Source organism: Callionymus lyra, chromosome 11 (genome assembly GCF_982586985.1).
Source record: "Callionymus lyra chromosome 11, fCalLyr1.hap1.1, whole genome shotgun sequence".
Classification (NCBI taxonomy): Eukaryota; Metazoa; Chordata; class Actinopteri; order Syngnathiformes; family Callionymidae; genus Callionymus; species Callionymus lyra.
In genome coordinates, this window is record NC_141828.1 from 17,008,610 (window position 1) to 17,035,468 (window position 26,859).

The 26,859-nt window shown below is 39.7% G+C and overlaps 3 protein-coding genes across 3 annotated transcripts in view; 1 reads left to right on the top strand and 2 right to left on the bottom strand.

Moving 5' to 3' along the window:
• The window catches only part of slc35f3b (solute carrier family 35 member F3b), a 79,018-nt gene extending 73,811 nt beyond the window's left edge, over positions 1-5,207 (top strand). Inside the window, exons 6-8 of the mRNA XM_087802415.1 lie at positions 730-922; positions 1,001-1,090; positions 2,825-5,207. Of these exons, the coding sequence (XP_087658541.1) occupies positions 730-922; positions 1,001-1,090; positions 2,825-3,066 (525 nt within the window). The 3' untranslated portion in view covers positions 3,067-5,207. The remainder of the gene's footprint in view (positions 1-729; positions 923-1,000; positions 1,091-2,824) is intronic.
• An 828-nt stretch (positions 5,208-6,035) lies between these two features.
• LOC148069407 (5-hydroxytryptamine receptor 1D) lies at positions 6,036-10,657 on the bottom strand. The gene is made up of 3 exons (XM_087803238.1): positions 10,528-10,657; positions 8,944-9,104; positions 6,036-7,169 (listed from the first exon to the last, which is right to left on the bottom strand). Exons 1-3 carry the CDS (start codon positions 10,655-10,657, stop codon positions 6,036-6,038), a joined length of 1,425 nt encoding a protein of 474 aa, XP_087659364.1.
• Positions 10,658-10,967: 310 nt separating this feature from the next.
• On the bottom strand, positions 10,968-26,743 carry tarbp1 (TAR (HIV-1) RNA binding protein 1). Its single transcript, XM_087802382.1, has 29 exons — positions 25,831-26,743; positions 25,676-25,770; positions 25,537-25,606; positions 24,335-24,483; positions 23,857-23,909; positions 23,688-23,785; positions 23,485-23,620; positions 23,307-23,403; positions 22,432-22,521; positions 22,233-22,359; positions 21,885-22,145; positions 21,713-21,807; positions 21,494-21,646; positions 21,205-21,428; positions 20,871-21,108; positions 18,970-19,158; positions 18,701-18,897; positions 18,575-18,646; positions 18,380-18,500; positions 17,206-17,307; positions 16,983-17,132; positions 16,840-16,926; positions 16,582-16,775; positions 16,417-16,498; positions 16,174-16,345; positions 15,189-15,374; positions 14,045-14,169; positions 13,695-13,831; positions 10,968-11,205 (listed from the first exon to the last, which is right to left on the bottom strand). Exons 1-29 carry the CDS (start codon positions 26,702-26,704, stop codon positions 11,049-11,051), a joined length of 4,731 nt encoding a protein of 1,576 aa, XP_087658508.1. The 5' UTR covers positions 26,705-26,743; the 3' UTR covers positions 10,968-11,048.
• Between the last annotated feature and the right edge of the window lie 116 nt (positions 26,744-26,859).

The following is a 26,859-nucleotide window of genomic DNA, read 5'->3' on the forward strand; positions in this document are numbered from 1 at the left end:
AGCGCCGCATCTTCCACCTCCTGAGTTAGCGGAGTTGTTTAAAAGTGACACCGAGGATGAAGATTTCATTAGACTTTAGTTATTTGTAGTTACATGGATGGTTTGGTAAACTTCTTAGCATGTTTTCTATGCTATAGTTATCTGAATAACTCTTAATATGTTATGTTAACATACCATGTGTCATGTAACGTAAGCATATCGTACAATTATTCAGCCTGTTGTCGCCTCTATTCTATTTTTATTTTAAATTGCCTTTCAAGATGACATGTCTGTTCTTGGTGTTGGATTTTATCAAATAAATGTCCCCCAAAAATGCGACTTCAGTGCGATTTATATATGTTTTTTCCTTCTTTATTATGCATTTTATGGCTGGTGCGACTTGTACTCCTGAGCGACTTATAGTCCGGAAAATACGCTACTTAAAAATAATTACACACAAAAAGGAGGGAAAAAGTAAATAAGTGTTATGTGAAAATGTAAATGAATAATAAATACAAAATTCACCTTTTAAATAATTTAGAACCATTTATACATGATCATACTTTGACATTACGAGGGCCGCATAAATACAGTCAAAGGGCCGCATATGTCCCCCGGGGCAGCACTTTGCCCAGGTCTGCTCTAGTTTATCTCGTAGGATCAACGTTATAAGACCAACAAGCTTCTCGGTAGCATCTGCTGAATCAACTCATTCAGAAGTGACATCTTACTTCATCTTCTTACCGTCAGGTCCTCTTCAAGATGGTCCTAGGCAGTGCCAAATTCGGAGAGGCCGCCCTCTTCCTGAGCATCGTGGGCAGCGCTAACTTCGTATTCCTCTGCTTCCTGCCGGTCATTCTGTACTTCACGGGTGTGGAGTACGTCGGCTCGATGGCAGACGTCCCCTGGCTCTACCTCTGTGGAGTCGCCGGACTGTTGCTCGGTATGAGAGCAGGACAAAAAAAAACAAGTTGAAAATGAAGAATTAACCTAATGATATCCATCTGTTCCTTTTTTGCAGCTTTCAACATTCTGGTGAATTTCGGCATTGCAATAACATACCCGACATTGATCTCACTCGGCATCGTCTTAAGTGTCCCTGTTAATGCCAGTAAGTGTCTTTGACATTTGGTGAGTGGCTCGAATGAAGATGAGCTTGAAATCACTGCAAAAACGAAAGCCTTTAAAGGGCAACAAAATTATATAATTCCACACTTTCTTCTCTTGTTTGCTCAGTCATTCTACAAAGCTAGATCCATAATAGTTTCCCCAAATGTATTATTTGACATTTTTTAGTAATTGAATTCAATATATTTTTTATTTTGACTCAAAACCTTAACTGATAGTTCTCCCTAAATTCAATTTGCTCTAATTTTCTACTCACTGTCATGTCGATTTAAGGATCTGGATTATTTTCAAAGTAATATGTTCCTTATCGAGTTATAGGCAAAAATGTATGTCTAAGCTAATGTAGCGACCGACTCTCACTTGTCTTTGTCTTGATCTTTGTCCAAAAATACACACTTTAAAACATCCAAATTCCTGCTTATTACTAGTCTATATTTATAATTATTTTTTAAAGCCTGTTTACAGCAGATCCGAGTCTCTGCGACTCCTGAGATCTAGACAATGTTTGTTCGTTGTCTAAGAAAGCAAACCTATGACGGTAAAGAAAAGGCAGTTGTTAGTCTTCACATGAAATTGAAGCGATTTGTGAATATTTTCTGAGACAGAAGCAGGATCGAGTTATGAGCAAAAGCAAGTCGATACTAACAAAAGACTTTAGCCACATCACACACAAAACATGAAAATGACGAAAGGCAATGGTTTCCCAGAATGATCCGGCAGCAAGGCAGGCTAACTGTCAAGACATTTGTAAATCTACTGGCACCTGATGACCTCACAGACCTTGAGCAAGGTCCTTTCACCTTAAATCAACATGACATAGGACATGATATAGATCCTGGAGAAGGTTACGGTCTTTATAATTTAAAGATTAAATGACCGTGTCGTTTTATTTATTTTGTCTCTTACCTGATCCTATGTACCATGTTTTTTTTTTCCAAACCAACAATAAAATAGATAAGAAATGTAATCAAACCAAAAAAAAAATTCAGAAATAGTCCTGTATCAAGTTCTTCTAGTAAGAAGCACAGATTGAAGTTATCCTGGGCTACTTTATGATTTGAATTTACACTGTGCTGTGTCTTAAATCGCATACTTCTCTTAGTATACTAGAAGTTAGTATGCATCAGGATAGTGTGCATACTAACTAGTACACAAATTCTCCACAGATAGTCTGTCTCAAATCAAACACTGACGCTACACACTAACAGGAAATGACGCGACAGCTTCTTCTTCTACTTCTATTTAACGATGTTGCAACTAGCTGTTTGAACGCTATCGCCACCTGCTGGCAGCATGTTTTGCAAGTTTGGAAAAAGGAATAAAGAAAAATATGAGAATCGAAATATTCTCGAGATATTTAAGCTGGTATCAGCACCGAAGATGTCTCATCCTCCTACTGCTGCTGAAAATAATACACCTGTAAGTATATGTATATATATATATATATATATATATATATGACGTAACTTCTGTTTAAAAAGTCATTAAGATGGCGGCCGTTTAGGGTGGTTAGTGTCCATCGAACCATACTCAGTTTTGTGGGCGTGTTAGTACGCCAATTTAGTGTGCATGGCGCACTAAATTTCGCATACTAAGAATTGAGACGCACTTACGCACTAAAAATACTAACTTTGAGTACGCAAGTATGCGATTTGAGACACAGCACAGGTCATGATGAACATATTTACTGATCATCCATTTCATATTCCCTCCCCAGTGGTGGACCTCTACACGTGCGAGATCAACTTCAACACAGTGCGCCTCATCGCCGTCTTCATCATCTGCCTGGGGTTCCTCATGCTGCTACTCCCGGAGGACTGGGACCAGTGTATAATCCAGCTCAGCACCAAGCTACGCAAGCGCGACGAGCCGGCGGAGAGCGGCGGGGAGGCGGGGGCGAGCACCGGACTCAACTGGAGGGGCAGATCCAGGACCTCCATGTCGACGTTTGCACACTGAAATCTCTAACCATGCAATTGCACGTACGAACACACGAGTGCTTGATCGGATAAGTTCGTAGAAAGAAAGAAAAAAAAAAGTCTCTTGAACTCGAAGAAAGATTTTATACCATCTTTAATTCTGTCCATTCCATTCAGAGGTTAATCTCAGTTGGTGCATGGACTCAACAATTGTAATCCTTACCCTTCAAAATATGTCAGGTAAAAAACTGAATAATGAATTCTTCCATTCGCACCATCTGCTGGCTGAAGTTCCTCCTATTGAAGGGGTGGAATAATACCCCGAGGACTGCATTGACACGCTTTAAAGATCCAAAGAAAAACGCCTAAAAATGCTGTACGCTTGAACCGAGAGAGAGAGAGAGCCACCGCGGCGTCTCTCTCTCAGGTGTCATGACAGATATCTGTGTGCATCACTGTACATAGCCGTGTCTCACACCTTTTGGATGTGCCGGAGCTGTCGGCCCCTGATGTGCTCAGCTGGTGTGAGGGGGGTCCTGTCTGGACGTCTGAGGATCAATCTGTGCTCCACTCGTTTCCGGTGCATGACTCCGGCGTCCGGTTTAGTGACAGGTCAGGTCTTTTTTTTGATCAATAAAATCAAAGGTTGATGCCTCTTAGTCTATTGATGCAGGAATCAGTTTACTCTTAAGACCCCTTAGACCACAGAGGCTACGTCCACACTACTTATCTCTAAAAAAAAATACCTTGTATTTGCTATAATGTTATCCAAGAGAGGATTTTTCGATACCAAATCAATTCTGAATCATCTTCCTAGAAACTCTACACAGTCCAGTTGACTTGCTTTTGAACCTCTTTAATAAACATGACCTGGATTAATGAGATCCTTCACGGACGGATTGCAATAATTTTAAGTACCCTTTGGCTGATCCCAACTTCCATCCGTCTCCGCCCAAAAAAACGCCTCTAGCTTGCCAAGACCACTACAAGACAAGTACATTTCTGGGTATGCCCCTTGGTTTCCATCCAGAGTGCCCCAACAGTCGTCCAGAAGGCATTATTTCAAGATGCAATCCATTTTGGGGGGGAATCAGTGACTCCTTTCTTAACCTTTGGTTCCACAGAAGGCTTGAATATTTTGAAACATGCATCTATAATAGAGCTTTTTTTGGGCATTTTTTCTTCTGCATGCCTTGTCCTTAATGTAGTTGAGATGTAGCGTTATGAGTTTTATCATATAAAAAACTGCAATCTCATTGACAGAGCCAAAGAAAAGTCATACCGCTTTAGTACCGTGACGGAGGCGAACTGAGTAGTTCGGTCAAAGGGCGTCCAGACACACAGTGAAGACAACCATTTGTCTTTGCCATTTTTTTTTTTTACATAGTAATGGAGACCTTGCTTGTGTGGCTACACTCTCATGTGCTAGCCTTACTTATAACCAATATACACACACTATACATGAATCCTTGATAAAGGATCTTGGATTCTAACCATAGCCTCAGACATCGGATTCTCACTGTGGAAACACTCTATTCAAGGAGCTTGAGTTCATGGGGCTCATTAATCTAAGGTTCATTCTCACCAAAACGGATATTAATCTGAAGACGAGCACAGTAGTGTGGACGTAACCCTTGTTCCCTGTTAGATCATGAGACCTTTCAAGAAATGGTGAGAAAAACGTTTATCATTTAGTTTCGAATCCAACGAAAAATTGTTGTTTTTGTCAATAAAGTGAGCATTAAAACAGCATTTCTAATAGGACACCGTGAGAGCCGAGACGACGGTGCTTTGTTATGCAGCAGGTGAAAAATGTTGCCTTGTTGTGAATGTAAAACCATCACCGCACCACATCTGCTTCTCTTACAGTGCCACCACAGAGACTCTTTGCTATGATCCCTCCCCACGACGACGCTTTTTACAATCTCTACACACATATATTTTTTTATATTTCCGCATTTGGCTGCTGTCGAAAAAACAGTCGCGTACATCCAAGTTAACGATGTTCACTTCACTGCCTTTTTTTCTTTTTCATTTGCAGTACATGAGCACTGTTTCCCATTGTCATATTGATGACAATATAAATGATAATATTGTATTCCTCTGGAATTTATTGCTGAACATATTTGTAAACCTTTGTAAGGAATGAAGATTTTTTACACTGAGATGCAACATAATAATGATCATGTTTGACGAAGAAACACAGAACAGTCTGCAGATGGATTTATAGGAGTTGAAGTGTCTTCAAGTGTAACAACATGTACTATATAAAAATACTTCTTTGAAATATGTTCGCTTTGTCATTTATTCATGTTGAAACGACGACCATTCTTTATTTAACCTCCAAAAACCAAGATATTTGAGATGAGAAAGACTGGCATTATTCTAAATACCTCTGCCAAGGAGGTAATGTTTTTAAAAATAAAAAAGGGCTACATTTTCTGTGGTTTTATTTAGATTTTATAATAGATTTATCATTTACTGGCAATAATGAACCAGCCTTAAGAAAAAAAAGGGTTCATTAATACAGTATATTTAAACAAAATGTGTTTTTATTTTTGTTTACATAATGGTTTCAGAAGTTATAGTAACAAACGCTAAGACACCGCTTTTAGAAAAGTGTGGTGAGCTAGCATAATTGTTAACTCATGAGTCAAACAAGCTCCTTGGCGGAGGTATGCATTGTTTCAGTGCAGTTTTTTAATCAAATTATGGTCGAATGTATTGCTATATGAAGCCACAGAGGTCATTGCACAAGGTTATTTAATTTAAAAAAAATGTGAGTAGAATATTTTACGATGGTTTTATCGAACATGTAGATACAGAAGTTTTCACTGATATTTCTGGCCCTTTTTTACGCACAAAGATGATTGAAAAGTTATACAAATACACATGGTGTAGTATCTAATGATGTGGCTTTTAAAAACAAAGTGCTGTGTGTTGGTAATTTTCAAGGCTTGTGGTTTAGGCAAATTAAAGCTTTCATTATTTATGATAATATTATATACATTAACAAACGTCATGTTCTACTCTGACAGTGATGTTTCCATAATAGAAAGTGGCCTGTCTGGCTTTGGTCAGAGCAGAGAAAGGTAGTCTGCTGCCCTCTTGTGGCCGAGAGGGAACCCGCAGGAAGTCCAGGTCCTGCCTCGTGGAGACAGGATTATGACAAAAGTGACATTTGGAGTCTTTGAAAAACCTCGTCTCGTCGCCGTTCGAGGTATCCGAGCCGAAGGGAGGCGCCGGATTGCCGAGGGTCAGCGTGCAGGGGTCGTCTTCTTGCTCGTCCCCGTCCAATCCCACCAGACTCCCGAGCCCCGCTCGCAGTTTTTGCGCCAAACCCCGAAGGGCCGCCTGGAAGCGTTTGCTGAGCAGGGCGTACAGAAGAGGGTTGATGTCCGAGTTCAGCAGCAGCATCCAGTACGAGCAGGTGACCACCGACGGAGGGATGAAGCTGGTCGGGGCGGAGAGCGCCGCTTCCACGGCCTTGACCAACGCCACCCCAATGTAGGGGGTCCAGCACAAAAAGAAGGATAGGATGACCAGAAAAAGACGCACCAGGCCGTGGTGGTGTTGGTTCTGCGGGGGCGACTGGAGGACGTGACGTGACGACGGGTTCACCTGATCCGTCGTAGATTCATCTCGGGTGTCGGCCACCAAGCGTCCACTCACGTGATAGATCAGTTTGGAGGGGAGGTCCTCGCATTGAGAAGGAGACGCTGGAAAGCAAGGCACCCTGCCCCGCTGAACCGAACCCTCCTGCGTGTGGATCCTCCGGACGTGGCCCCGCGCCACCTTGACGATCCAGGCGTTGCAGAAGAGGACGACGGCGGCCGGCAGGAAGTAGGAGACGGCGACCACGAAGGCCGTGTAGCCGGGGCTGGCGGCCCAGTCCACCACGCAGCTGTACACGGGCGCCGCGAAGCCGATGGAGCTGCGGCCCAGGAGGGGAGGGCAGCTGGTCACTAGGGCCTGGAGCCAGATCCAGGAGACCACGGCGGAGGTTCTGCGCAGGGTGCAGCGGGAGCTGTAGCGCAAGCAGTCCATGATGGAGAGGTAGCGGTCGAGAGCGATGGCGGCGAGGGTTAGAGCGGAGGCGGTGAAGTAGACGGTGGACGTGTAGCCCACGTACAGACAGAGCTCCTGTCAGAGAGAAGCACAGAGAATCAGTTATTATCATGATGATCCAGGTTTGGTTCCTCTGTGGGCTGAGAAGAGGGAACGTTTGGATTCAACCGTTAAGATCATATCCAGGTTGGTTTAAAATCATGACATTTTAAAGCAGTTACTAACAGTAGTATGTGGTTTCTAGTTTGTAGTGACGGGTTGATGAGGCTTCATGAAACAGCTGATGAGGTATCATGATACACTCATGGGTTTCATTGAATTACAGTCAAAGATTATATATTTTTTGGGTTACGAAATACATTTAGAATATATATTTAAATAGATTATTTAACTTGATCATTTAGTGATGGGTTGATGAGGCTTCATGAAACAGCTGATGAGGTATCGTGATACACTCATGGGTTTCGTTGAATTACAGGCAAAGATTATATATTTTTTGGGTTACGAAATACATTTAGAATATATATTTAAATAGATTATTTAACTTGATCATTTAGTGATGGGTTGATGAGGCTTCATGAAACAGCTGATGAGGTATCGTGATACACTCATGGGTTTCATTGAATTACAGGCAAAGATTATATATTTTTTGGGTTACGAAATAAATTTAGAATATATATTTAAATAGATTATTTAACTTGATCATTTAGTGATGGGTTGATTAGGCTTCATGAAACAGCTGATGAGGTATCATGATACACTCATGGGTTTCATTGAATAAGAGGCAAAGATTATATATGTTTTGGGTTACGAAATACATTTAGAATATATATATTTAAATAGATTATTTAACTTGATCGTTTAGTGATGGGTTAATGAGGCTTCATGAAACAGCTGATGAGGTATTGTGATACACTCATGGGTTTCATTGAATTACAGGCAAAGATTATATATTTTTTGGGTTACGAAATACATTAAGTATATACATTTAAAAGTATTATTTAACTTGATCATTTAGTTAAGGGGTTGATGAGGCCTCATGAAACAGATGATGAGGTATCATGATACACTCATGGGTTTCATTGAATTACAGGCAAAGATTATATATTTTTGGGTAAACAAACACTTTTGGTCTCGAAAAGCGCTATATAAATAAATATTACTTACTTACTTACTTACTTTTAGAATATATATTTAAATAGATTATTTACCTCGATCGCCAAGTGATGGGTTAATGAGGCTTCATGAAACAGATCTGTGTTCTTAATGGCCACCAGAGGGCACCCTCTCTCATTTACTAATCCAAGGAAATGTGGCATGATGTTTCATAGAGTGCCATCTAGTGGCCTCAAAATTAAGACAATGCCCCATCAACCAATCTTAAAATCTTCAATGATCTGACTAAGCGTAAGAAGGAGTTAAATTAAATTTTACACAATTAAAATAAAACCTTTAAGGAGCAACCTGACACAGGAGCCTTTTACTTTTATTTTGTATACAAAAGTACACACGTAGGACTGGCAAAGTTGAAATAACATTGAAATTCTGACGCTTGGTATCGTGTAATTTCTACGTTTTTTTTTATCTTACTTATTGTGGCAAGTATGAAAGCTTGAACAAAGTTGTCACTGGCTCCCCCTAGTGATTTAATAATGGTACGTTTTATTGTTCTGGAAGCATAAAAGAAGTCCACACAGTATAGAAATATCAATAATAATAAGATAACAATGAATCCGTCATATGGTACAAGGTGTCATTAAACGTCCTTCAAATATAAATATAAAGAAAGAAACGTTCAAAAATAAAGAAGAGAAATACTCAACATAACCCAAAAATCATGTAGACTTACGTTACATTCCCACCAGCCGTTGTTCAGGACGGACAGGGCGACGAAAGGCATGACGGCGACTCCGACCAGGAGGTCACTGATGGCCAAGTTCATGATCAGCACCGAGGTGACAGAGTGGAGGCTCTTGGTCGCCACGATAATGCTGATCACCAGAGTGTTGCCTACAGAAAGACCACAGGCACTTTAAAAGGTATGAAACACAATGTTCAGCGGACTGAAAGCAGTAACCTTCAGCTCAAAAAGTGAATAAATATATTCTCTGAGCTCTCAGAACTCTGTGAAGTGCTGACTCAGCAGAGCCTACAGAATGGACTCAGAGGGAAGTTTGTAAGTAAATGATACATGAAATCACTCTCTTGTCATTGAGGATGATGTTTTGGTTTGAATCACTGACAGAATACAAAGCTCCAGAAGCATCCCATAATGCATTATTACGTCATTTGTTTTGCAGTTTTAGGAATGGAGTCAGCAGAATAAACAGAGAACACAAGACGCTTTATCTTTAGTGACTAAAAAAATGTATTTTGGATCCGGAAAAGAAGAAGGAGCACAGATTAAGGCGTTTTGCGCTCATTTTATTCTTCCTCCTCTTCCAAAAAGACACTAAAAAACATCCAAATTCAAACTTTTATTGAAGCCTTGACATGAGAAATTGCTAAGCTTTTAAAAGAGATGTAATTTCTTCCTTTCCTGTATATAATCAATCATATAAAATCGTGGTAAGTGCGAAAATAACTAATATAACAATTGAAAACACAATTGTTTTGGTTGGAAAATGCCAGTTGAAGACTTATAAGCATTTTATTTCCCACCCAATGGTTTGAAGGTTAAAAAAGTATCTTAACCTGCTGGGTCAAATAAAGTTAGTATCATAGAGTGAAAATGATTTTTGTGTAGTTAAAAATTGATTCCCAGGATTTAAGTAAAGTCACAAAAATGATCCATAATTCTCTCTTCTTTTTTTTTTAAGTGTTGAGAAACAGTCACTGGGATCAGGGATGTCAATCTCAATATAACAAGGGCACAAGGAAAATATATATTATTTACGAAAGATGAATATTGTATTTTCATTCTTGGAGGCTCCATTTATATTAACACGTCCCGTTCTTGTCCTTCTTCAAACACTTTTAAAATGTCTTTACTTCATCATCCCTTTAACTCTTATGGGTAGTCTCTGTATATTTATTTGTTGACATGCATCATCTCTGTGACTTATCTTATCAGGCAATATCGGTTTTAGTTTAATGCAGTTTTGCCACCAAAAATAAACCATATAATGCTGAATGCTTGGTTAAACGATGTAGCTAACAGAACAATTCTAAATTAGGAATTTTCAAGCTAGCTTAGTGGCAACATCGGCTAAAATGAGAAAGGTAATACAGTAAATTTCCCACAAAATACTTTGAATATGAATGATAATACTGCAGATTAAATCAAACAAGATCATGGAGTTAACAAATAATTATAACAAATATAACAGTTTTTAAGACTTTCAAAAGTTTTCTCAAGTAGCCAATAAAACCTGCAGTTGTCGTTTATTATTAAAGTACACTAATATGAATTTAAAGTAAATAAAAACCACACCTGTCACAGCTCCCACACACATCAGGACCATCAGCACCTCCAGAACCAGGCGTGTCTGCGGAGACAAGTTCAACTCTCTGCCCGTCGTCAGGTTGGCCAGAGACCCGGACTCCCTCCAGTCGCCGTCCATGTAGTCCACACCTGTGAGACCACAGTTAAACCTGGAGTAGACGCCAGAGGAGACGCGTCACGTCCTCCTTCTGACTCCCATCTGGTCTCCAGGTGAACCACATGTTTCCTTGAGAGGGGAGTGGAGATGGGATGGAAACACAGCCATGTTCTATTTATACACACAACACACTGCATGGCATAGAATCGTCTTTTCAGTACAATAAACCAAACTGTATTTTATTGTACAAACACTAAAACAATTTATTAACATAAATGTATAAAACAAATGATTCTTGATGACATGAATGTAATAAAAATGTTTAATTCTGGTCATTAAAGCTCAAGATGAGGCACTTTAGTTTATAAAAGTATTTTTAAAAGAACCAGGCGCACACGTTGGGTTCATGTCTTCACTTCTGTGTGATGAGATGCTGTCGAGTGTATTCCCAGATCAGCAGGGCGGCGCTGACGTGCACGTTGAGCGAGCGGATGATGCCTTGTTGAGGAATCTCCACGCACACGTCCAGGAGCTGCAGCAGGTTCGCAGGAATTCCTTCCCTTTCATTTCTTGAGGAGAAGAATAGAGCGAGTTAGACGAGTGTGATGAATGAACACTAGAATGCTTTCTGACCGATTAATCTTATAGTTGGGCCTGATAATCTAGTGTTATTTTTAAGTGCCTTTTCTGCTCTTTATTCCGACCCATAAGTCCATTCAGATGGTATTAGTTTGGTTCACTGCTGGACTCTTGAAAAGTTTCTGATCTACGACACCGCAGTGGTCCGTGTGATTTAAAACATGGCAAAAATGCGGACGCACTTTTTGGTCATTTCATCATCTACAGTATCTTTTGATTGCTACACGTGATTCATGAGTTCTGGAAACCATTGAGAATCATGGGCAACATTAAAATCAAGTGATGATAAATGACATTCCACCTTCCAAGAAGAAAAATTACTTGGACCTTGTTCGCTTCTGACTTGTAGTTGATAAACTTCCAAGGTCTGAAACTGATTTGTACAACGAAAAAAAATCCACTCAGAACTTGTTGTTTTCTATTTCTAGAGCTCTTGATGTTTAATATTTGGTGAAAGTATATCAAAACTCTCCATTGAGGTATTTCTAAGGACATGTTTAATTTCAATATAAAAATAAATCTAAACAATTCAGTGTTTTGTACCAAGAACATGGATGAGCACCAAATATTATTTTCAAAATCATCGTCTTTTTTAACCAAATTTCTATTTATTCTATACATTTCAATGCATCCATCCATCTATATAGAACATTTTAAGGATGTTTAAGGATCCATAATAACCCTGGATAGACAGGAGATGCCTTGCAGGAGCCAAGGTCTCAAGTTGACATAATATATTTTCAATTCATGAAAAGCATTCAATATGTTTTGTCTTTTGCAAGGAAGTTCATGCGAGTTAAACATATTCAGAGGGATGTGTGCAGGAGATGGCAAAACAGTTTGCTGTTGATATACATCAATAAAACATTGCCAGATATGACAAAACTGATCCCATCTTTCGGTTGATTTCGGATAAACGTCATAATCCAATTGAAAGAGAAGCACTCGAGTGAAAGCACAAGAGGCTCCTCCACTTTCCCAAAGGTCCTCAAATCAAAATGTCATCTCGTCAATAAGCTGTTGCATAATCATTCAAGTGCTGAGGAGCTCCGGAGAACACGGGAGGTAATGAGTGCGTCGCAGTCGGAGAGCGGGCGCCTCAGATGAGCTACATTCATCAGGAGTGCAAGTGGCTGAGATAATGGCGAGAGATTAGCGGCGGCCCTGCTGCGCCGAGGGAAGCACAGCTGCAGATTCATCTCACACCGAGCGTGTTTAAGCTAACGGTGCTCACACCTCTGTGACTGGACAAGGTTAAACAAAACAGCACATATTTACTCGGGAATGTTGAAGCAGCCACAGGAACGTGTGAGCTGACAGTGGACTCTGGAACAGTAGTAGTTGGTGATTATCTTTACCAGAGCAGTGACTGTTCTTATCATTTTGTGTCATTGGAAATAAATAAAAAGACGTTAAAATATTGGTCCAAGATCACTGGTAATGATGAATCCTTATGAAACAGCTGATGAGGCATCTTCAGTTTGAGAGGCCACTAGGTGTCACTCTCTGCTTTATAATCTTTGACTCGTATCTACCAATTCATCGAACTTGGCATCTTGTTTAAACTTAAGAGTGACATCTAGTGGCCTATCAAAATGAAGACACTGTATCATGATAACCAGAGCTTTACCATGGAAAAAATTCTCCTTCTTTATTCAACCTTTAGATTGGTGGGCAGCTGGCACAGGTTTAATTGTTAATACAACATTAGCAAACGGAGCATAAATATTAATTAAAAATGGCCATAAGCAAATAAAAAAAAAAAAATATATATATATATATATATATATATATATATCACATTTTATTGCAAATAGAGTTCTTTTTAAGCTTAGTTTGATTTTTTTTTTTCATTAACACTTTAGCTATTTAAAGAGTTAATATTCCTATTTTCTTCTTTTATTTGTCATATATGCGAGTATTTCTTGTTCATCAATATAATCTTTTTTTGGCATGATGGCTCCTCAAAACTGTCACAGTGTCCAGAACTCTTGGAAGTTTCAGTTGGCACAGATAAACTTGAAGTTCTTAAATAGCAGTGATGTATTGAAATATTTAGAAAGTGAAATAAATACAATCGATTTAGTTAAACGTATTTCATAATATCAGATCCTAAATATATCATTGTCACTGAATCCTGTCGCAATGAAAGTATTTGACTTTTCATTTTCTCCTCTAAGAAGTTGCAAAACAATGATTTCCTGCTTGTGGCATCATCCGGCTCGTATTGACTTGGGTATTATATTTTCTCCCCCGGGAAAGCCAATTACAGCGCAGCATGCCCCGACACGAGGAGCTAAGGAGAGAAGTGCACCCCCGCTGGGAGACAGGTGAGATAAAATTAATACACCCCGTCAGCTCACGGATTTACACCGGCATCTCCAGGGCTGTGAGACACGGAGAGGGCAGCCAGACATACCCGAGCAGCAGCAGGGATTTCTCAGGGAACTGGAAGTCTTGGAGGTTGGAACTGTTGGCCGTCTGCTCCACTCCCACGATACAATAACCTTCTCTCTTCTTCAGCTGGAGGAACTCGGTCAACTCTGTCGGCTTCACCTGCAAATGAATGTGGAATATTATACATCGAAGAATCGTTTTCTTCAACTCATCTTTGCTCAAAAATCTATAAAGAATCCGTTTCGTATTGTTATGTAAAGAACTTGTACTACATAGACTCAAATCTACACTTGAATGGTGGAGACCGCTATTTTATTTGCGATCCGTTACATTTTTTCCTCCCAAATAAAGGTGTATAAAGGGACACTTTACCTCGTGCAGAGGAAGCCACAGCTCAGACGAGACACTCAGGGCCTGGAAGTGTTTATCGTTGACGTGGCGGAGGGTGTCCAGCACCAGAGCACTGGCACCAAAGATCTCACACGTCCTGCACAAACCTACAACCACAAATGTTTCACAAAATTTTGGCAAATTTAGCAAGATGTTTTACAAACTAGAAGGGCTATAGGCGGCAACATTTAAAATTAGTTTTTTTTTTTTTTTTTTCAAGCATTTCTTTGATATATTTTTTAAATAATTTAATAAAATAATTTGTATAACAAAAGGTTAACTTCGTTAAAAAAAAATACAATTTAATTTTAAAAATTGGTATATTCAATTGTCGAATTTCCTCTTCAAAATAAATAAATAGGAATATTCAAATATTTATATTTTTGTTTATATATATTCATATTTTAAATCCAATAATGCATTAATACATATTCGAAAGATAATATTTTTTCAAACATCTTTTTAAAAAGCCTTTTAACTCTTGTGTTATCTCTCTGTCAAGGATGAACTAGATAACACAGAGATAACACAAGAGTTACATTTAATACAAAAATGTTGGTCTAATAATGCTACCATTTTAATATTTAAATTATAAAGCTATGAATTAACAAATTAAAAATCTTGTTTCGAATTAAAACATAAAATGCTGAAAATTAATTTAGAATATTTGCCATTTTCAATTTTTCAAATTATTAAAAAAATAAATCAATATATTAAATGCAACCTTTCAATTATTCAATATAAAAAAATAATACAACCTTCCAAAGACAAAAAAAAAGCGATATTCCATTATTGAAAAAAAACATTTAATGCTTAAAAAAAAGTTTCAATATTTGAAATGTTAGATTTTACCATTCAATATTCTGAAGGCTCTGATAAACTTCGATATATATAGCATAGCAATATCAGGCGAGCATTTGCTGTTTGACACAATGTTTCGTCTTCCATCAGTCGACATGAATATTGGTCTTAAGCTTGTATTTTTCTTCAGTAAACATATAAATTGATCACAGTGCTTATCGTCCATCTGAGAGTCTATTCTAGTGAGACGATAAACTCTGGTGATACAGTGCGCTCCATTAGCTCAGAGGAGTCTGTCATTGAGGTTTATAGTGCAGTACTTCACCTCCTAAGTTTGTAGGTTTGTCGATGAGTGAGGCCACCACCAGCAGGGCTCCGTGCGGTTTCCCCACTCGAGCTGATCTTCTTTGAGGCACCAGCTGCAGCTCAGGATCCTGCTCCTGGATCCCCAACCTCCAGGGGACCATCTTCTTCTGAACCTCAGTCCATCGCTCATCCTTATCCTCCTCACCTGAGACACAAAAGTTGAGGTTTTTCATACAAGTCACCCAGGTTTTATTGGATTTAAAGGTGAAATAAAGTGTAATATTTAAATAGTTACAACCCTGAGCAACAACGATATAAATCAACGAATGGTACTGATGCTAATAAATGAATGTCCCTTCATTGTTAAACTAAATGCAAGAGAAAGTTTCTAGAATAGATTAATCTCAGAGACAACAATCCACAATGTCTTTGACACAGAAGGTCAAGGACTCACAACCAGATCAGGAGGCTGCCAAATTGAGATCTTAGCTGGGGTCAGAGGCCCATTTTATGCCGACATCAACAAAAGTTTTTGGATAAACTTTGAATAAAAAGTGCTGCATAAATGTTGAGGAAACACAGCCAAAGCGCAAACATTTGTTCATATCAAACCCACATTTTCACACTTAAAATGATTGAATACATCTTGTCACTTTCAAAATTGGATTTTAAATAGAGGTTTTAAACTGAATCATACAAGTTTCTTTTTAGCAGTCAAGGTCACAGACCGAACAAAAGTGTATTTACAAAACTGTCTATAACCGGAAGAAAGAGTATGATATAGTCCTTTTCGTCTTGAAGGGTCAATCCAACCAAATGATCAGGTTAAAATAGATTTTTTCCTAATTGTTGACATCCAAATCTCTGTATCTTAATCATCCTTATCTTAAACACTGTCATACAAAACTGGTCACTATATCAATAAACACACTAATCTACATTTGAGCCGGAGGATTAGGCCCCCGGGGGCCTTTAGTTTGACAGGTATGTTGTGGATTAATTACTTCTGTCCTGCTGGATCCAGTCCCCAGGTGGCAGCAGACTCAGGTCAGGGGCCGAATTCCTCAAAGGGAGATCAGGATTTTCGGAAAAACCGGACATCTTCTCCAACTTCCACGGAGAAAGCCACTCGTCATCGGACAGCCCAGACAAACGAGGGAAAGTGTGGACTATCGTCTGAGAGGTAGAGAAGAGGAAAAAGCTGAGTCAACACACGTTAAAAGAGAAAGTTCACAAAGGTTACAGACCTCGACACTGTAATCCCTGATGGGGTGAAAGGTGTCGAAAAAGAAGTGGTCTTGAATCCTGATCCAGTTTTTAGTGGCATTCCTGAGGGAATAGATATAGACGTGTTCATGAATTAATTGACTTTATTATGCCGGTCAACGTGGTTTTTGAACCCGGACCCTCACCCGGTGCAGTGCCGGTTCTCCGTCTCCTGCAGACAGGACTTGATTATCATAGACAGTCCTCCCAGATTGATGGCTCTGTCCTGGGCCAAGGTCCACACCCGCTTCAGGGCCAGCAGTACGTAGAGCCGGACACTGAAGTTGTGGTTGAAGCAGAACTGCAGGATGATGTCCAGGGCTTTGATCAACTCGGCCTCCTAAACACACAAGAGCGTGAGTCGCATCGAAGAGACAAACATAAATCAATCTTGAGCTTCGTACCGGGTCCTGAAGAGACGGGAGGATGATGTTGAAATGTACCAGGACTGAGAGGACGGTGCAGATGCTTGCCTTGTTCCGGTCATGATCCTGCAACCGTTGACATGATAAAGAGTCCAACTTCTTCAATCTCCAAGAACAATTACCATTTTGAAACAGGCCCAGAACTTGTCAATATGTTGTGGATGGCGGACGAGGATCAGAATAATCGCCCACTCGATCATATACTTGACAGACGCGTGGTTGTTGGTGAAGGCAGCTGCCAAAACTCTATCCACCAACTCAGCAACAAACTCCTGAAACATGCAAATGGAATATAAGACTAAAGAGTGAACTCATCAAAAGTATTTGATGCGTCGACATTTTTACCTCGGAAAGTTTGGGCAACAGGATCAGCAGCGTCTGCCAGACTCTGTTTTTGACGCGATGCTGCAAGGACTGGTAATGCACACACTTTGTTAGGTTGGAATCCTGCAAAAAAAAAGATGTGGAGTTTAAAATTGTATTGAATATGCAGGTTTATGGCTAAAAAAAAAGCGCAATTCAACCATTGATAGTGTTAAGATCTCTTGGTCTGCAGTTAAAACATTCCATTTTCCACGCCTCTTACTGCGTCCAAAACATTTGATCACACATGCAATTACATTTATCTTTATCTCTGCCAAGAAGGTTGTGTGATCAACTAAATGAATCTGCTATTAAAATGTAACATTAAGAGATTAAAAAAACATCTGTCTGGATCCAAATACAGCATTGGCTTCAACAGCCTCTTCATGACTGTGTGTTTGAGCAGGTTCCAGAACTGCTATGTGTCTCATTCAATTAATTTTAATTCGACTATAATATAAACCTTACATTTGTCATTTTTAAAGAAATGTATTGAGAAAACAGCAAATCTCACTTTTCAGATTGAATCATACACACACAGGGTAAAGAGTTAATCCAACCAAATCCTTAATTATAATTAAATTATTCAAGAATTCTGCTACAGTAAGGAAAATGATGAATAGATAATCTGAATCGTAACCGAGCCAGCGGCTTGGTGGTGAGGGTGTTTAGATGGAAAAACTTTTAACCACTAGGCCAATAGTGACAACAGTTTTCCACTGGAATTTCCTAAGAGACTTACACAGTTATTTATAATCCAATCTAATCATGCATCTTCATATGGTGACATATTTAAAGGAACCATTGACTAAGATAAGATGTGGAACAGAAATTGTGAATAACAAATATTAGATAATTCGAGTAAATCGGACCTAAAGGAAATACATTTGATGAGAGTTTTTGAAGGAAAGCAAACACAGACATAATTAAGAAAGAATAAAAATACATTATCTCAATCTTCCAATAATAGAGCATGTGGTAAATACAATTAAGTATTTTGCTCAAGGATTACTTTACGGATTACTGAGCTGGTTAAAATGAGTGAAAGCGCTCATGTTTTATATTGTTGCTACAAACAATTATAGGCAGTTGAGTCTTAAATACCGACTTTTTATTCTCAGCTTTACACAGAACACAAAGAATTGGCACCGTTTACCTTTTTCAACAGGATATCGACTATATCCTGCATAAGCTGCTGGTGCAGCAGGTTGGAAGGTTCCAGGCGGCTTAAAAAAGCTATTGAGCAAATGCGCGGCAGCTTCTCGTCTCTGTTATCACTGGAAAACAAAAGCAACTGAGAACAATTGTATGGGGACAGAGTCACCTATAGGCCAAATAGAGTATTTCACACCTCGCTAACAGACTGTTGACTGCACAGTCTTCACCAAGCTGCTCCACGTAACCTTGGACATCTTGGAGGTTCCTTAAGAAGAAGGGTTAGAAAAGGCACTTGGAGAAGAATATTTGACGAATTTACCGTAGATCTCGCCTGAACACCGGTCCGTAGACGAGCGCATGTGTTAGCATGTCCACATGATTAAAAACACTTGAGAAGTTGTCTTCAAGGTCTCCTTTGTCTCCACCTGAAGGCACCCATTTCTCACAGCAGTGTTGGAGCACCACACTGAATAATCCGTTCCTGGACTCCGACATCTCCATAAGCTCAGAGGTGATCTTCAAAAGATCAAAATAAGAATGTTGGTTAAATTAAGACACAAAAAGAACCCTAATTTTTTTTAGGTATACCTGCTTCAAGGTTGCCATCAGTTCAGGAGTCTCGGCGTCTGCTTGTTTGAGCAGTCGAGGATGGAAGGCCATGGAGATGTACGCGGTCAAGATGGGCCAGAAGTCCTGTGCGTTCAAGGTCCGGCCCCGCACCAGCTGCCAGGTCCGACTCAGCGCCTCCACGCAGAGAGCTTCATCAATGAGCACGACCTTAGACATGGCAAGTTAAAAAAAAAGTTAAGTCAGGTCAAGAGAAGGAGTGTTTAAATGCACAATTATTTCGGCAGATGTAACCTAATGACTTTAAGTTCACTGATGTGCATGAAGGGTTGTTTTTCTTAATGTAGGATGGCAAAGGCTGACAACTTATTAAAAATGTTCCCTCCCTTTTAAACCGAGTAACCAGGAGGAACCTCTTTAAAGGGCAACTCATATGAAAACCCAACTTTCCAGACTTACACGTTTCAAATGTCGAAGTCTTGCTCTCCACGATGCAGTAAGTTTCTCATCATGACCATGTTTTGAAGTTATCACTATATACTGTATATTCTCCTCCATCTGAAATCTTGGTGAACAAGAGTGGATATTATTATTATGTATTAATGGCTTCACTCCTCCTCCAGCCAGCTGTTATCACGCCAAGCTTTGTTTATACAACAAGTTTGACTTCCTGGATTGATGACATGCAGTGACAAACCTTGATGATTGACCAATCATGGTGGAGTGAGTGTGGTTATGGTAAACCAGATTTTGGCTGCGTTTCAATACTCGTTTATTCAATACTACTTTGATTTGTCCTCAACCCTTGCTATAGAATATCATGGATCATCCACACATTGATGGAGAAGCACTATATTCCATGATTTAAATAACAACATATATACATTTGTACATACAATACAAAAACATATATAAAACCAAAATAAACCAAAAAAAAAAAAAAAAGTTATATAGCTTATTTGGATACAACTAGCCACGTTTGATGTTTTTTATTATGGTGGTCTTTAATTCAATTCTAATGTGGACAGAATGTAAAAATTACAGTATAACTTATGGAGAGATTGTTTTAATGACATCTACCGGTCATTACGCGTCACTACAGAAAAAAATAGTCTTTAGAAACGATATTTATGTGATCGATTGTAAAAGTGGAATTATTCTAGGGATTATTCTAATGTTGTATATACATTTCAACAGGTAGCCTTTTTCGCATGATAAGTACAAATCCTCGCTTTCTCCTTTAATTGTTGTTCAAAAGAAAATCTAAAATAATTTAAATTACTGCAGTCGCTTGGATGTGTTTTTCATGCAATGAGGCAGAGCATTGTGGGTACTATACAGCTCTGAAGGGAACATCAATGTCACTTGATCCATCTTTCGTCAAGGGGGGGATTTCTCGAAGTACACTTCGGCTGTTCTGAGAATTGGAACAATCTTTAAGATTGGGATTTCCCGAGGAGGCAGTGCTAATGGCAAGTGAGCGAAGGAACATAAACCGAGTAATGAAACGCAACCTTCATCTCTATAAAAACAAAGTATTTTCACTGGACGGGGCTTAAGCTCATTTTCTAATATAAATATTTCAGTGAAAAGAGAGTTTTGTACAAACAGACACATACTGATGAGTACAATAGAGGTCAAATATCAATTTAAGAGACACTTAAACACATTAGTATAATAGTACAATTATAGTGTCTTCGCTATAAGGGACACTAGATGGCGCTCAAAGTTTAAAAATGATGCCGGGTTTCATTGAACAGAGCTAGAGATTATAAAGCAGATAGTGCCATCTAGTGGCCTTTTAAAAATAAAGGTATCGCCAGCTGTTTCATGAGGCCTCATTAACCCACTACTTTCCACAGGTGTATAAAAACCTAATTAATTGAACTTTATATAACTTTAATAAAAGTGAATCAACATACTTGTGGTATCACTGTCTCCATGAAGGTAAGCACTGGCAGAACCAGGTCAGTGGACACGAGAGAAAGCGCCTCCACACTGCAGCTCAAAGAAGCTTGAAGCACCTCGGAGGATTTCGAGACAGATTCCGACCCTGTTGCAGCCTTCAGGAGAAAACTCAGACAGACCCACTGGTCTCGCATGAAGAAAGAAGCTGTCCGGCCCCAGTCTTTCAGCAGGGAACCATGCACTCCAAAATCGCTGAGAAAAAAAGAGACAGAATATTGTTTTAGACCCAACTTAAAGATTCATTGAGTTCAGATTTTGTAATGAAGTTTAAGGGCAGATTTTACTAACCTGGGTCCGTCTTCAGCCTGTGGCTTCACCAAACTCTTATTAAAGTTTCCCAGAAGTAATTTCTGGGAAGACGTGGTTGGCGTGTAGAAATAGTCTCTGAGCGAATTCAGAAGTAGCAAAAGGTCTGATTGCAGTTCATGCCCCTGCTGCTCAATCAGTTGACACACCACAGCCAGGGTTGCCATGGCGACTAATTTAGAGACTTGCTCTGCAACAGACGGCGTCTGCGAACAGGTCAGACTCAAAATTAAAAGCAGAGACGAGATGTAAAAACGTTAAGAATTCATACCTGCGAGCTTGATCCTTGCAAGACCTGGATGTCGTACTTGGCGACTTTAGAGAAATACGCTTGTCGAAGTGAACTGCTGCGCTGGGATGGACTGTTCACGACCAGTTCTTTGAGGACACTCAAGTACAAGTCCGCCCGCTTTAAGTCACAGAGCTGTTGGAACAGTAGTTGACATGAGATTTGAGGGAATTTAAGTTAAAGCTAAAGAAAAGGCTTCACCTCCTGCAACTCCCCACGGAGACGCCTCAAGATAAACTCCAGCACTTCATCTTCATACCCGAAAATCAGCTTATCAATAACAACCATCACCTGATCTACAGAATAAATAATATTGTTTTAATGACATTTAATTGATGTTTGCTTATTTTATGGTCTAGTCAATTATACAAACCTTGCCCTCGACAGTGGACACTCGAAATCCGTCCAAACTGGAGGAGTCCAAGCACAAGCTGAAGGCTCTTGTCGCTCTTCTGAACAGGCAAGTAGATGTTGGTGCTGACGCGACTCAGGGTCTCCAGTAGAGGAGACAGCGTTGTCTCAAGAAAACTGCAAATATTTGCTCCAGGTAGACTCTTCTCGATGTCGGCACACAGCAGAACAGACCTGGCTATCTTCTCAGCCTCACGAGAGTGTGGCACGCCTTCTGACTGACCTGTGAGCGTCAAAATATGGAAAAGTGAAAAAAAAGCTACAGCCAGTGAATTGAAAACCTTTGATCATGAAGAATTTAAAGATGTACCGGTGCTGGCTGGAACTGTCAGGAAAGCTTTGACTTCCTCTTGAACGTTGAACCGAATTGTTTTCTGCTCATTGTCCATCGCCGTCGACTTGAAACTACCTTCGTTTTCTGACAGCCAGACACACAACTGCAGCAAAATGAACGTTAAATGCATAGAGTCTCAGGATTTTATTACTGTTTTCGTTTGAATTATTTGTACCTCATTCCAAAGTTTGGTTCCTCTAGCAAGTGATTCATCAGCCCGGAAATAAGTCAGGAATGAAAATACATCGTTCAAGGTGACTCGTTTCTGGAAATATATGAACATTGATTATTACATTAATTTGCTGGTGCATTTTAATATCCATCGGCATGCAGGTTAAAAATAATTGTTGATTGGGTCCATGTATCTTCTGTTTATTCCATTTACAATAATAAAAACTAATGGGAAAACAGGAAACTGTTTTTTTTCATTTTCTCTATATTTGTAGAAGGTTTTCAAAAACCAAACAAGTTGCTTTTCCTCTAAAATGAAGCCATAAAATTGTAAATCTGGCATTTTACTATTAAGGATTTTGTGCTCCTGAAAAAAAGAGTTTGAAAGAAGTACGTTTTGTTTCTTGACCTAAAATACAAAACTGCATTTAAACATTTTCATGATTTTAGGGTGAACAGAAAGAAGTATTTTAGCCTTTTTCTGGTCAAAAGTCGCAGATTTTTAGCAAAGTAAGTTTCCATAGGGATCCAGAGGCCTAGTCATCTCATCCCAGATTAAAACTTCGGCAAACTGATCGTTTGTGGCGGACGTTTTAGCAGTAGCCTCCGTAAAAAACTCTGGGTAATATGGCAAGTGCTTCCAGTATAGACAGTAGACTGTATGCGCTATGGAAGTGCGATATTTAGCCGGAGTACTTTCGGAGTACTCCAGTTATAGCGCTGCCACAAACAAGCATAAAATATAGACTCGTTTCATTTTTTCAGGAACAATTGTTTTCGTTGAGGCTTCAATACAAGATGGATGTTACAGACGAGCAGTATGGAGGTATTTGGATGTTTCTTACACTTGGATTTTAAATAAAAAAACTCAAGTCTTACCACATCCAAGAGACAGAGGGCGCTCTTTAGCAGGAAACCCTGAGAAGCTCCTCTCAACAGGATTTGTTGGTTCTGCATCGTGCACTGCAGCACGTCTCTACACCAAAAGAAAATACTTGTTATGTTCGCAGGAGTATAAATAGTCAACCTGATTGTAAAAAAACAAAAGAACACTCACCTCATTGGTACCAGACCATCAACATCCAGCAGTGGCGTTGGAGGCAAGGTAGAAAGGGCCTGAGTGATTAACAGGGTGGGAACAGCATACCAGGGTTTAGAGCCCAGCTGTTGAAGAATCTGTTGGATCACAGGACCTGCCACGAGGAGACAGTCATGAGATACGAGGAGACAAAACTGGTGACGCAGCATTGAGATAGATACCTCTTCGCTCAGCAGGGAGACTATTGAAGAATTTCTTCAGAAAGATTTGTAGCTTGATGCCCAGCTCTGGACATTCTCCGAAACTCTGAGAAGGTGATCTGTAAACCGAATATTAAGCAGAGTCCAAAAAAAAAAAGAGGTTGTGTTTACAAATATAACGTAGATTCACCTGTAATAAAGTGAAGTCTCCGATAAAACATCCAGGAATGGTCCGACGATAAACTGAGGATAAAGAAAAACATGTATTACTAATAGACACATATATATTTTTAAATAAAATATTAAAATACAGGATTTCCTTTCCATTATCTTCATTTCAAACATTACATTTTTTTAAAGTAACTGTTAACAATTTCTCTATTTGCACAATTGCATATTTGTAAGTAAGTAATTATTTTTTATTTGTATAGCGCTTTGTCTTCATTTTACAAAGGCCACTAGATGGCACTCCAAGTTTGAACTTGATGCCAGGCTTTATATAAGATTATAAAGCATAGAGTGCCATCTAGTGGCCTTTCAAAATGAAGAGACTGTATCATTAACCTCATCTGTTTCATGAGACATCATCAAAAGTAAAACCCTTACAACAATTGTACAAAGATACTGTACAGACACGTGGAAAAGGTAGACCATGTGTGAACGTTCACCTCAGAGAATGCTACAGCAAAGTCTGGCTGTTGCAGGACCTGCAGCTCCAGCAGGTGAGACACGCCTTCTTTCATCAGAGACTTATTCTCACTCAGGAACATCCGGTGATACACGCACAGTAGCCATGACGGGTGGGTCAGCCCTGGACCTGAGGATATAAAATAATATCAAAACAATATTAATATTAACAACTTAAAAACACTTTGGGTATCAGCAATAAGAGATGATTTAATGAAGAAAACAAGCTTTTGAAAGTCAAAGCGTGTCATAATCTAAAAATAAGTTACTTTACTCAACATATCTGAAAACACATCATAGAATGAGCAGGAAATCTTTTTCTTTTATTAATGAAAAATACCTTTCGTTTACAAAAATCATACTGAATGCACTTGATGCAACAAACCTTTACAGGAGCCAAGGTCTTAAATATAAGTTTTATAGATGAAAAAGAGTTTAAACTATGTTTCTACAAATGTAAGACATAAAAAAATAACACATTTTGTAATTTGTAAATTCATGTAAATAAGAGAGTGTATTTTGGTTCGTAACCAACAATTAGTATGTGAAAAACACACCAGACAAAAAAACACTTACTCGAAGGTAATAACAACTAGGCATGTCAGAAAAATAAAATTGATACAGTGACATATATTGCAATGTTTTTTTCCAGAGTACTGTATTTAATAATGAAATTACTTTTTAACTTTTCCAAAATAAAAATAAAAAAGTCAATTTTTTTATTTGATTTTGAAACATATTTCATTTTTATCATATCCATTTTATGGTTTATGTTTCAATAAAGTGTGTACATAATAAATTGACTTTTTTATTTACAATTTACAAAAAGTAAAACCATTTGTTCGGTTTTGTGTTGTAATTAAAGTTCTGGCTACTAGATGGCAGCAGTTATTTCGTCCTTCTCTGCTAAACTAAGAATTAAATCCTGTGACATCTCAGGGATGACTGAGGACGAGAGGATACAGTAGACTCCAACAGCTAAAGCCAATGTTTGGTCATATTTTGGTTCCAAAACACATTAAATCAGTTACGAGTCATGCGACATCAGCACTCGGATAATACCATGAATGTATCTTTGTTCTTACAGTATCACCATATATCGCAACTTATCTTATCGCTTCCGAGATTCTTGTCCATACAAACTCATAACAACAACAATTGTGTGATACAGTCTCAACTTTACCTTGACTCGAATTTGCTGTCGTTTGTATCAATGAATCGATTCTATTCAGAACCGGTCGAACAACATGGACCTGCGAGAAAAAAAAAGAAAAGGCAAGTATTAAAAACACTCAAAACAACTCAATATTTACAATTTAGACCTGCGTTTCCTCCAGAGTCTCCATCACGAGCACATAATCCTCCCAGAACTTCCGCAGCTCTTTGCTGCTCTCCACAGACCACCTGAACAACATCTCTGGAACAAATCAAGTGAATCAGACACAATCTGGAGACCCATGTTGGACGGACATCCTACCTTCTCCCGACGACGGTTCGACAGAATCCACTCTCATCTCCTCTCTTAACGCGACGCATCTTTTCAGCAGATACAGAGCCCTCTTCCGAGTCACTCCATCATGGTGGGTGAGTCCATCTTGGACCATCTTCCAGAGCTGGAGACGGGAACAAGGGTCCAGATCTGGGGAAGAGGTCAACTCACGGGGGCTCATCAGGTGGTCCGAGACAGCGGTCAGACATAGCAGGGATCTCTCGGTCACCAGGGGGGTCTGGTCAGAGGAGTACCATCCACACAGGTGGTCCAGCACCAGCCTCCGGATGCTGCTCAGCATCTCCCCGCTGGAACTGTCCAGCAGCGTCAGCAGCAACTGGGCGGTACTTTTAGACACGGACAGAGTTCTAATGCAAGTCAGTACTGAAGACAAAGTTGTCAACTTGAGCTCGTCGTCTTCTGACGTCGTGGGTGTGACGGCGGATATGACGTCAGAAGCAATATCAACAGTGAGCTTGAGGTGTTTCTTCTCCTCCTGGTCTTCTAGTTGCTGGAGCGACGGGAGCGCGGACCGGATCACGCGCCTGGACACGTCCTCGTCGCACAGCCGCGCGCACGCGCTCACCAGCCGACACACGCACGGGACGCTTTCCCTGCCACTAGAACCACCCTCGACGCCGGCAGCCACGAATATAGGGAAGCAGTGCGTCCAGATAATGGACTCGATTTTCTGGCGTGTTTCCGGCGGCGTCGAGGCTCCGAGTCCGTCAATGAAAGCTGTCAGCGCCTCGACGCGCTCCGGGTCCGGACAGCAGGCTCCAGCCGGCCAGCATAGACGCTCCAGGAGAAGCTCGTAGTTTGGAGACAGAGATAAAACTGCGTTCATCAGCACGGAGTTCATTTTTTTTTTTAAGAACCAGCTTCACTAGGGGCGACTACAGTGACCGGCTTTTCTTTCCCCGCATGCAGAGACACACGCTCTCCAAACAAAACATAAACTTCCGCGTACGTCAAAGTGAAGTCTCGCGATAAGTCAGTCCCGACCAATTTGGGTCT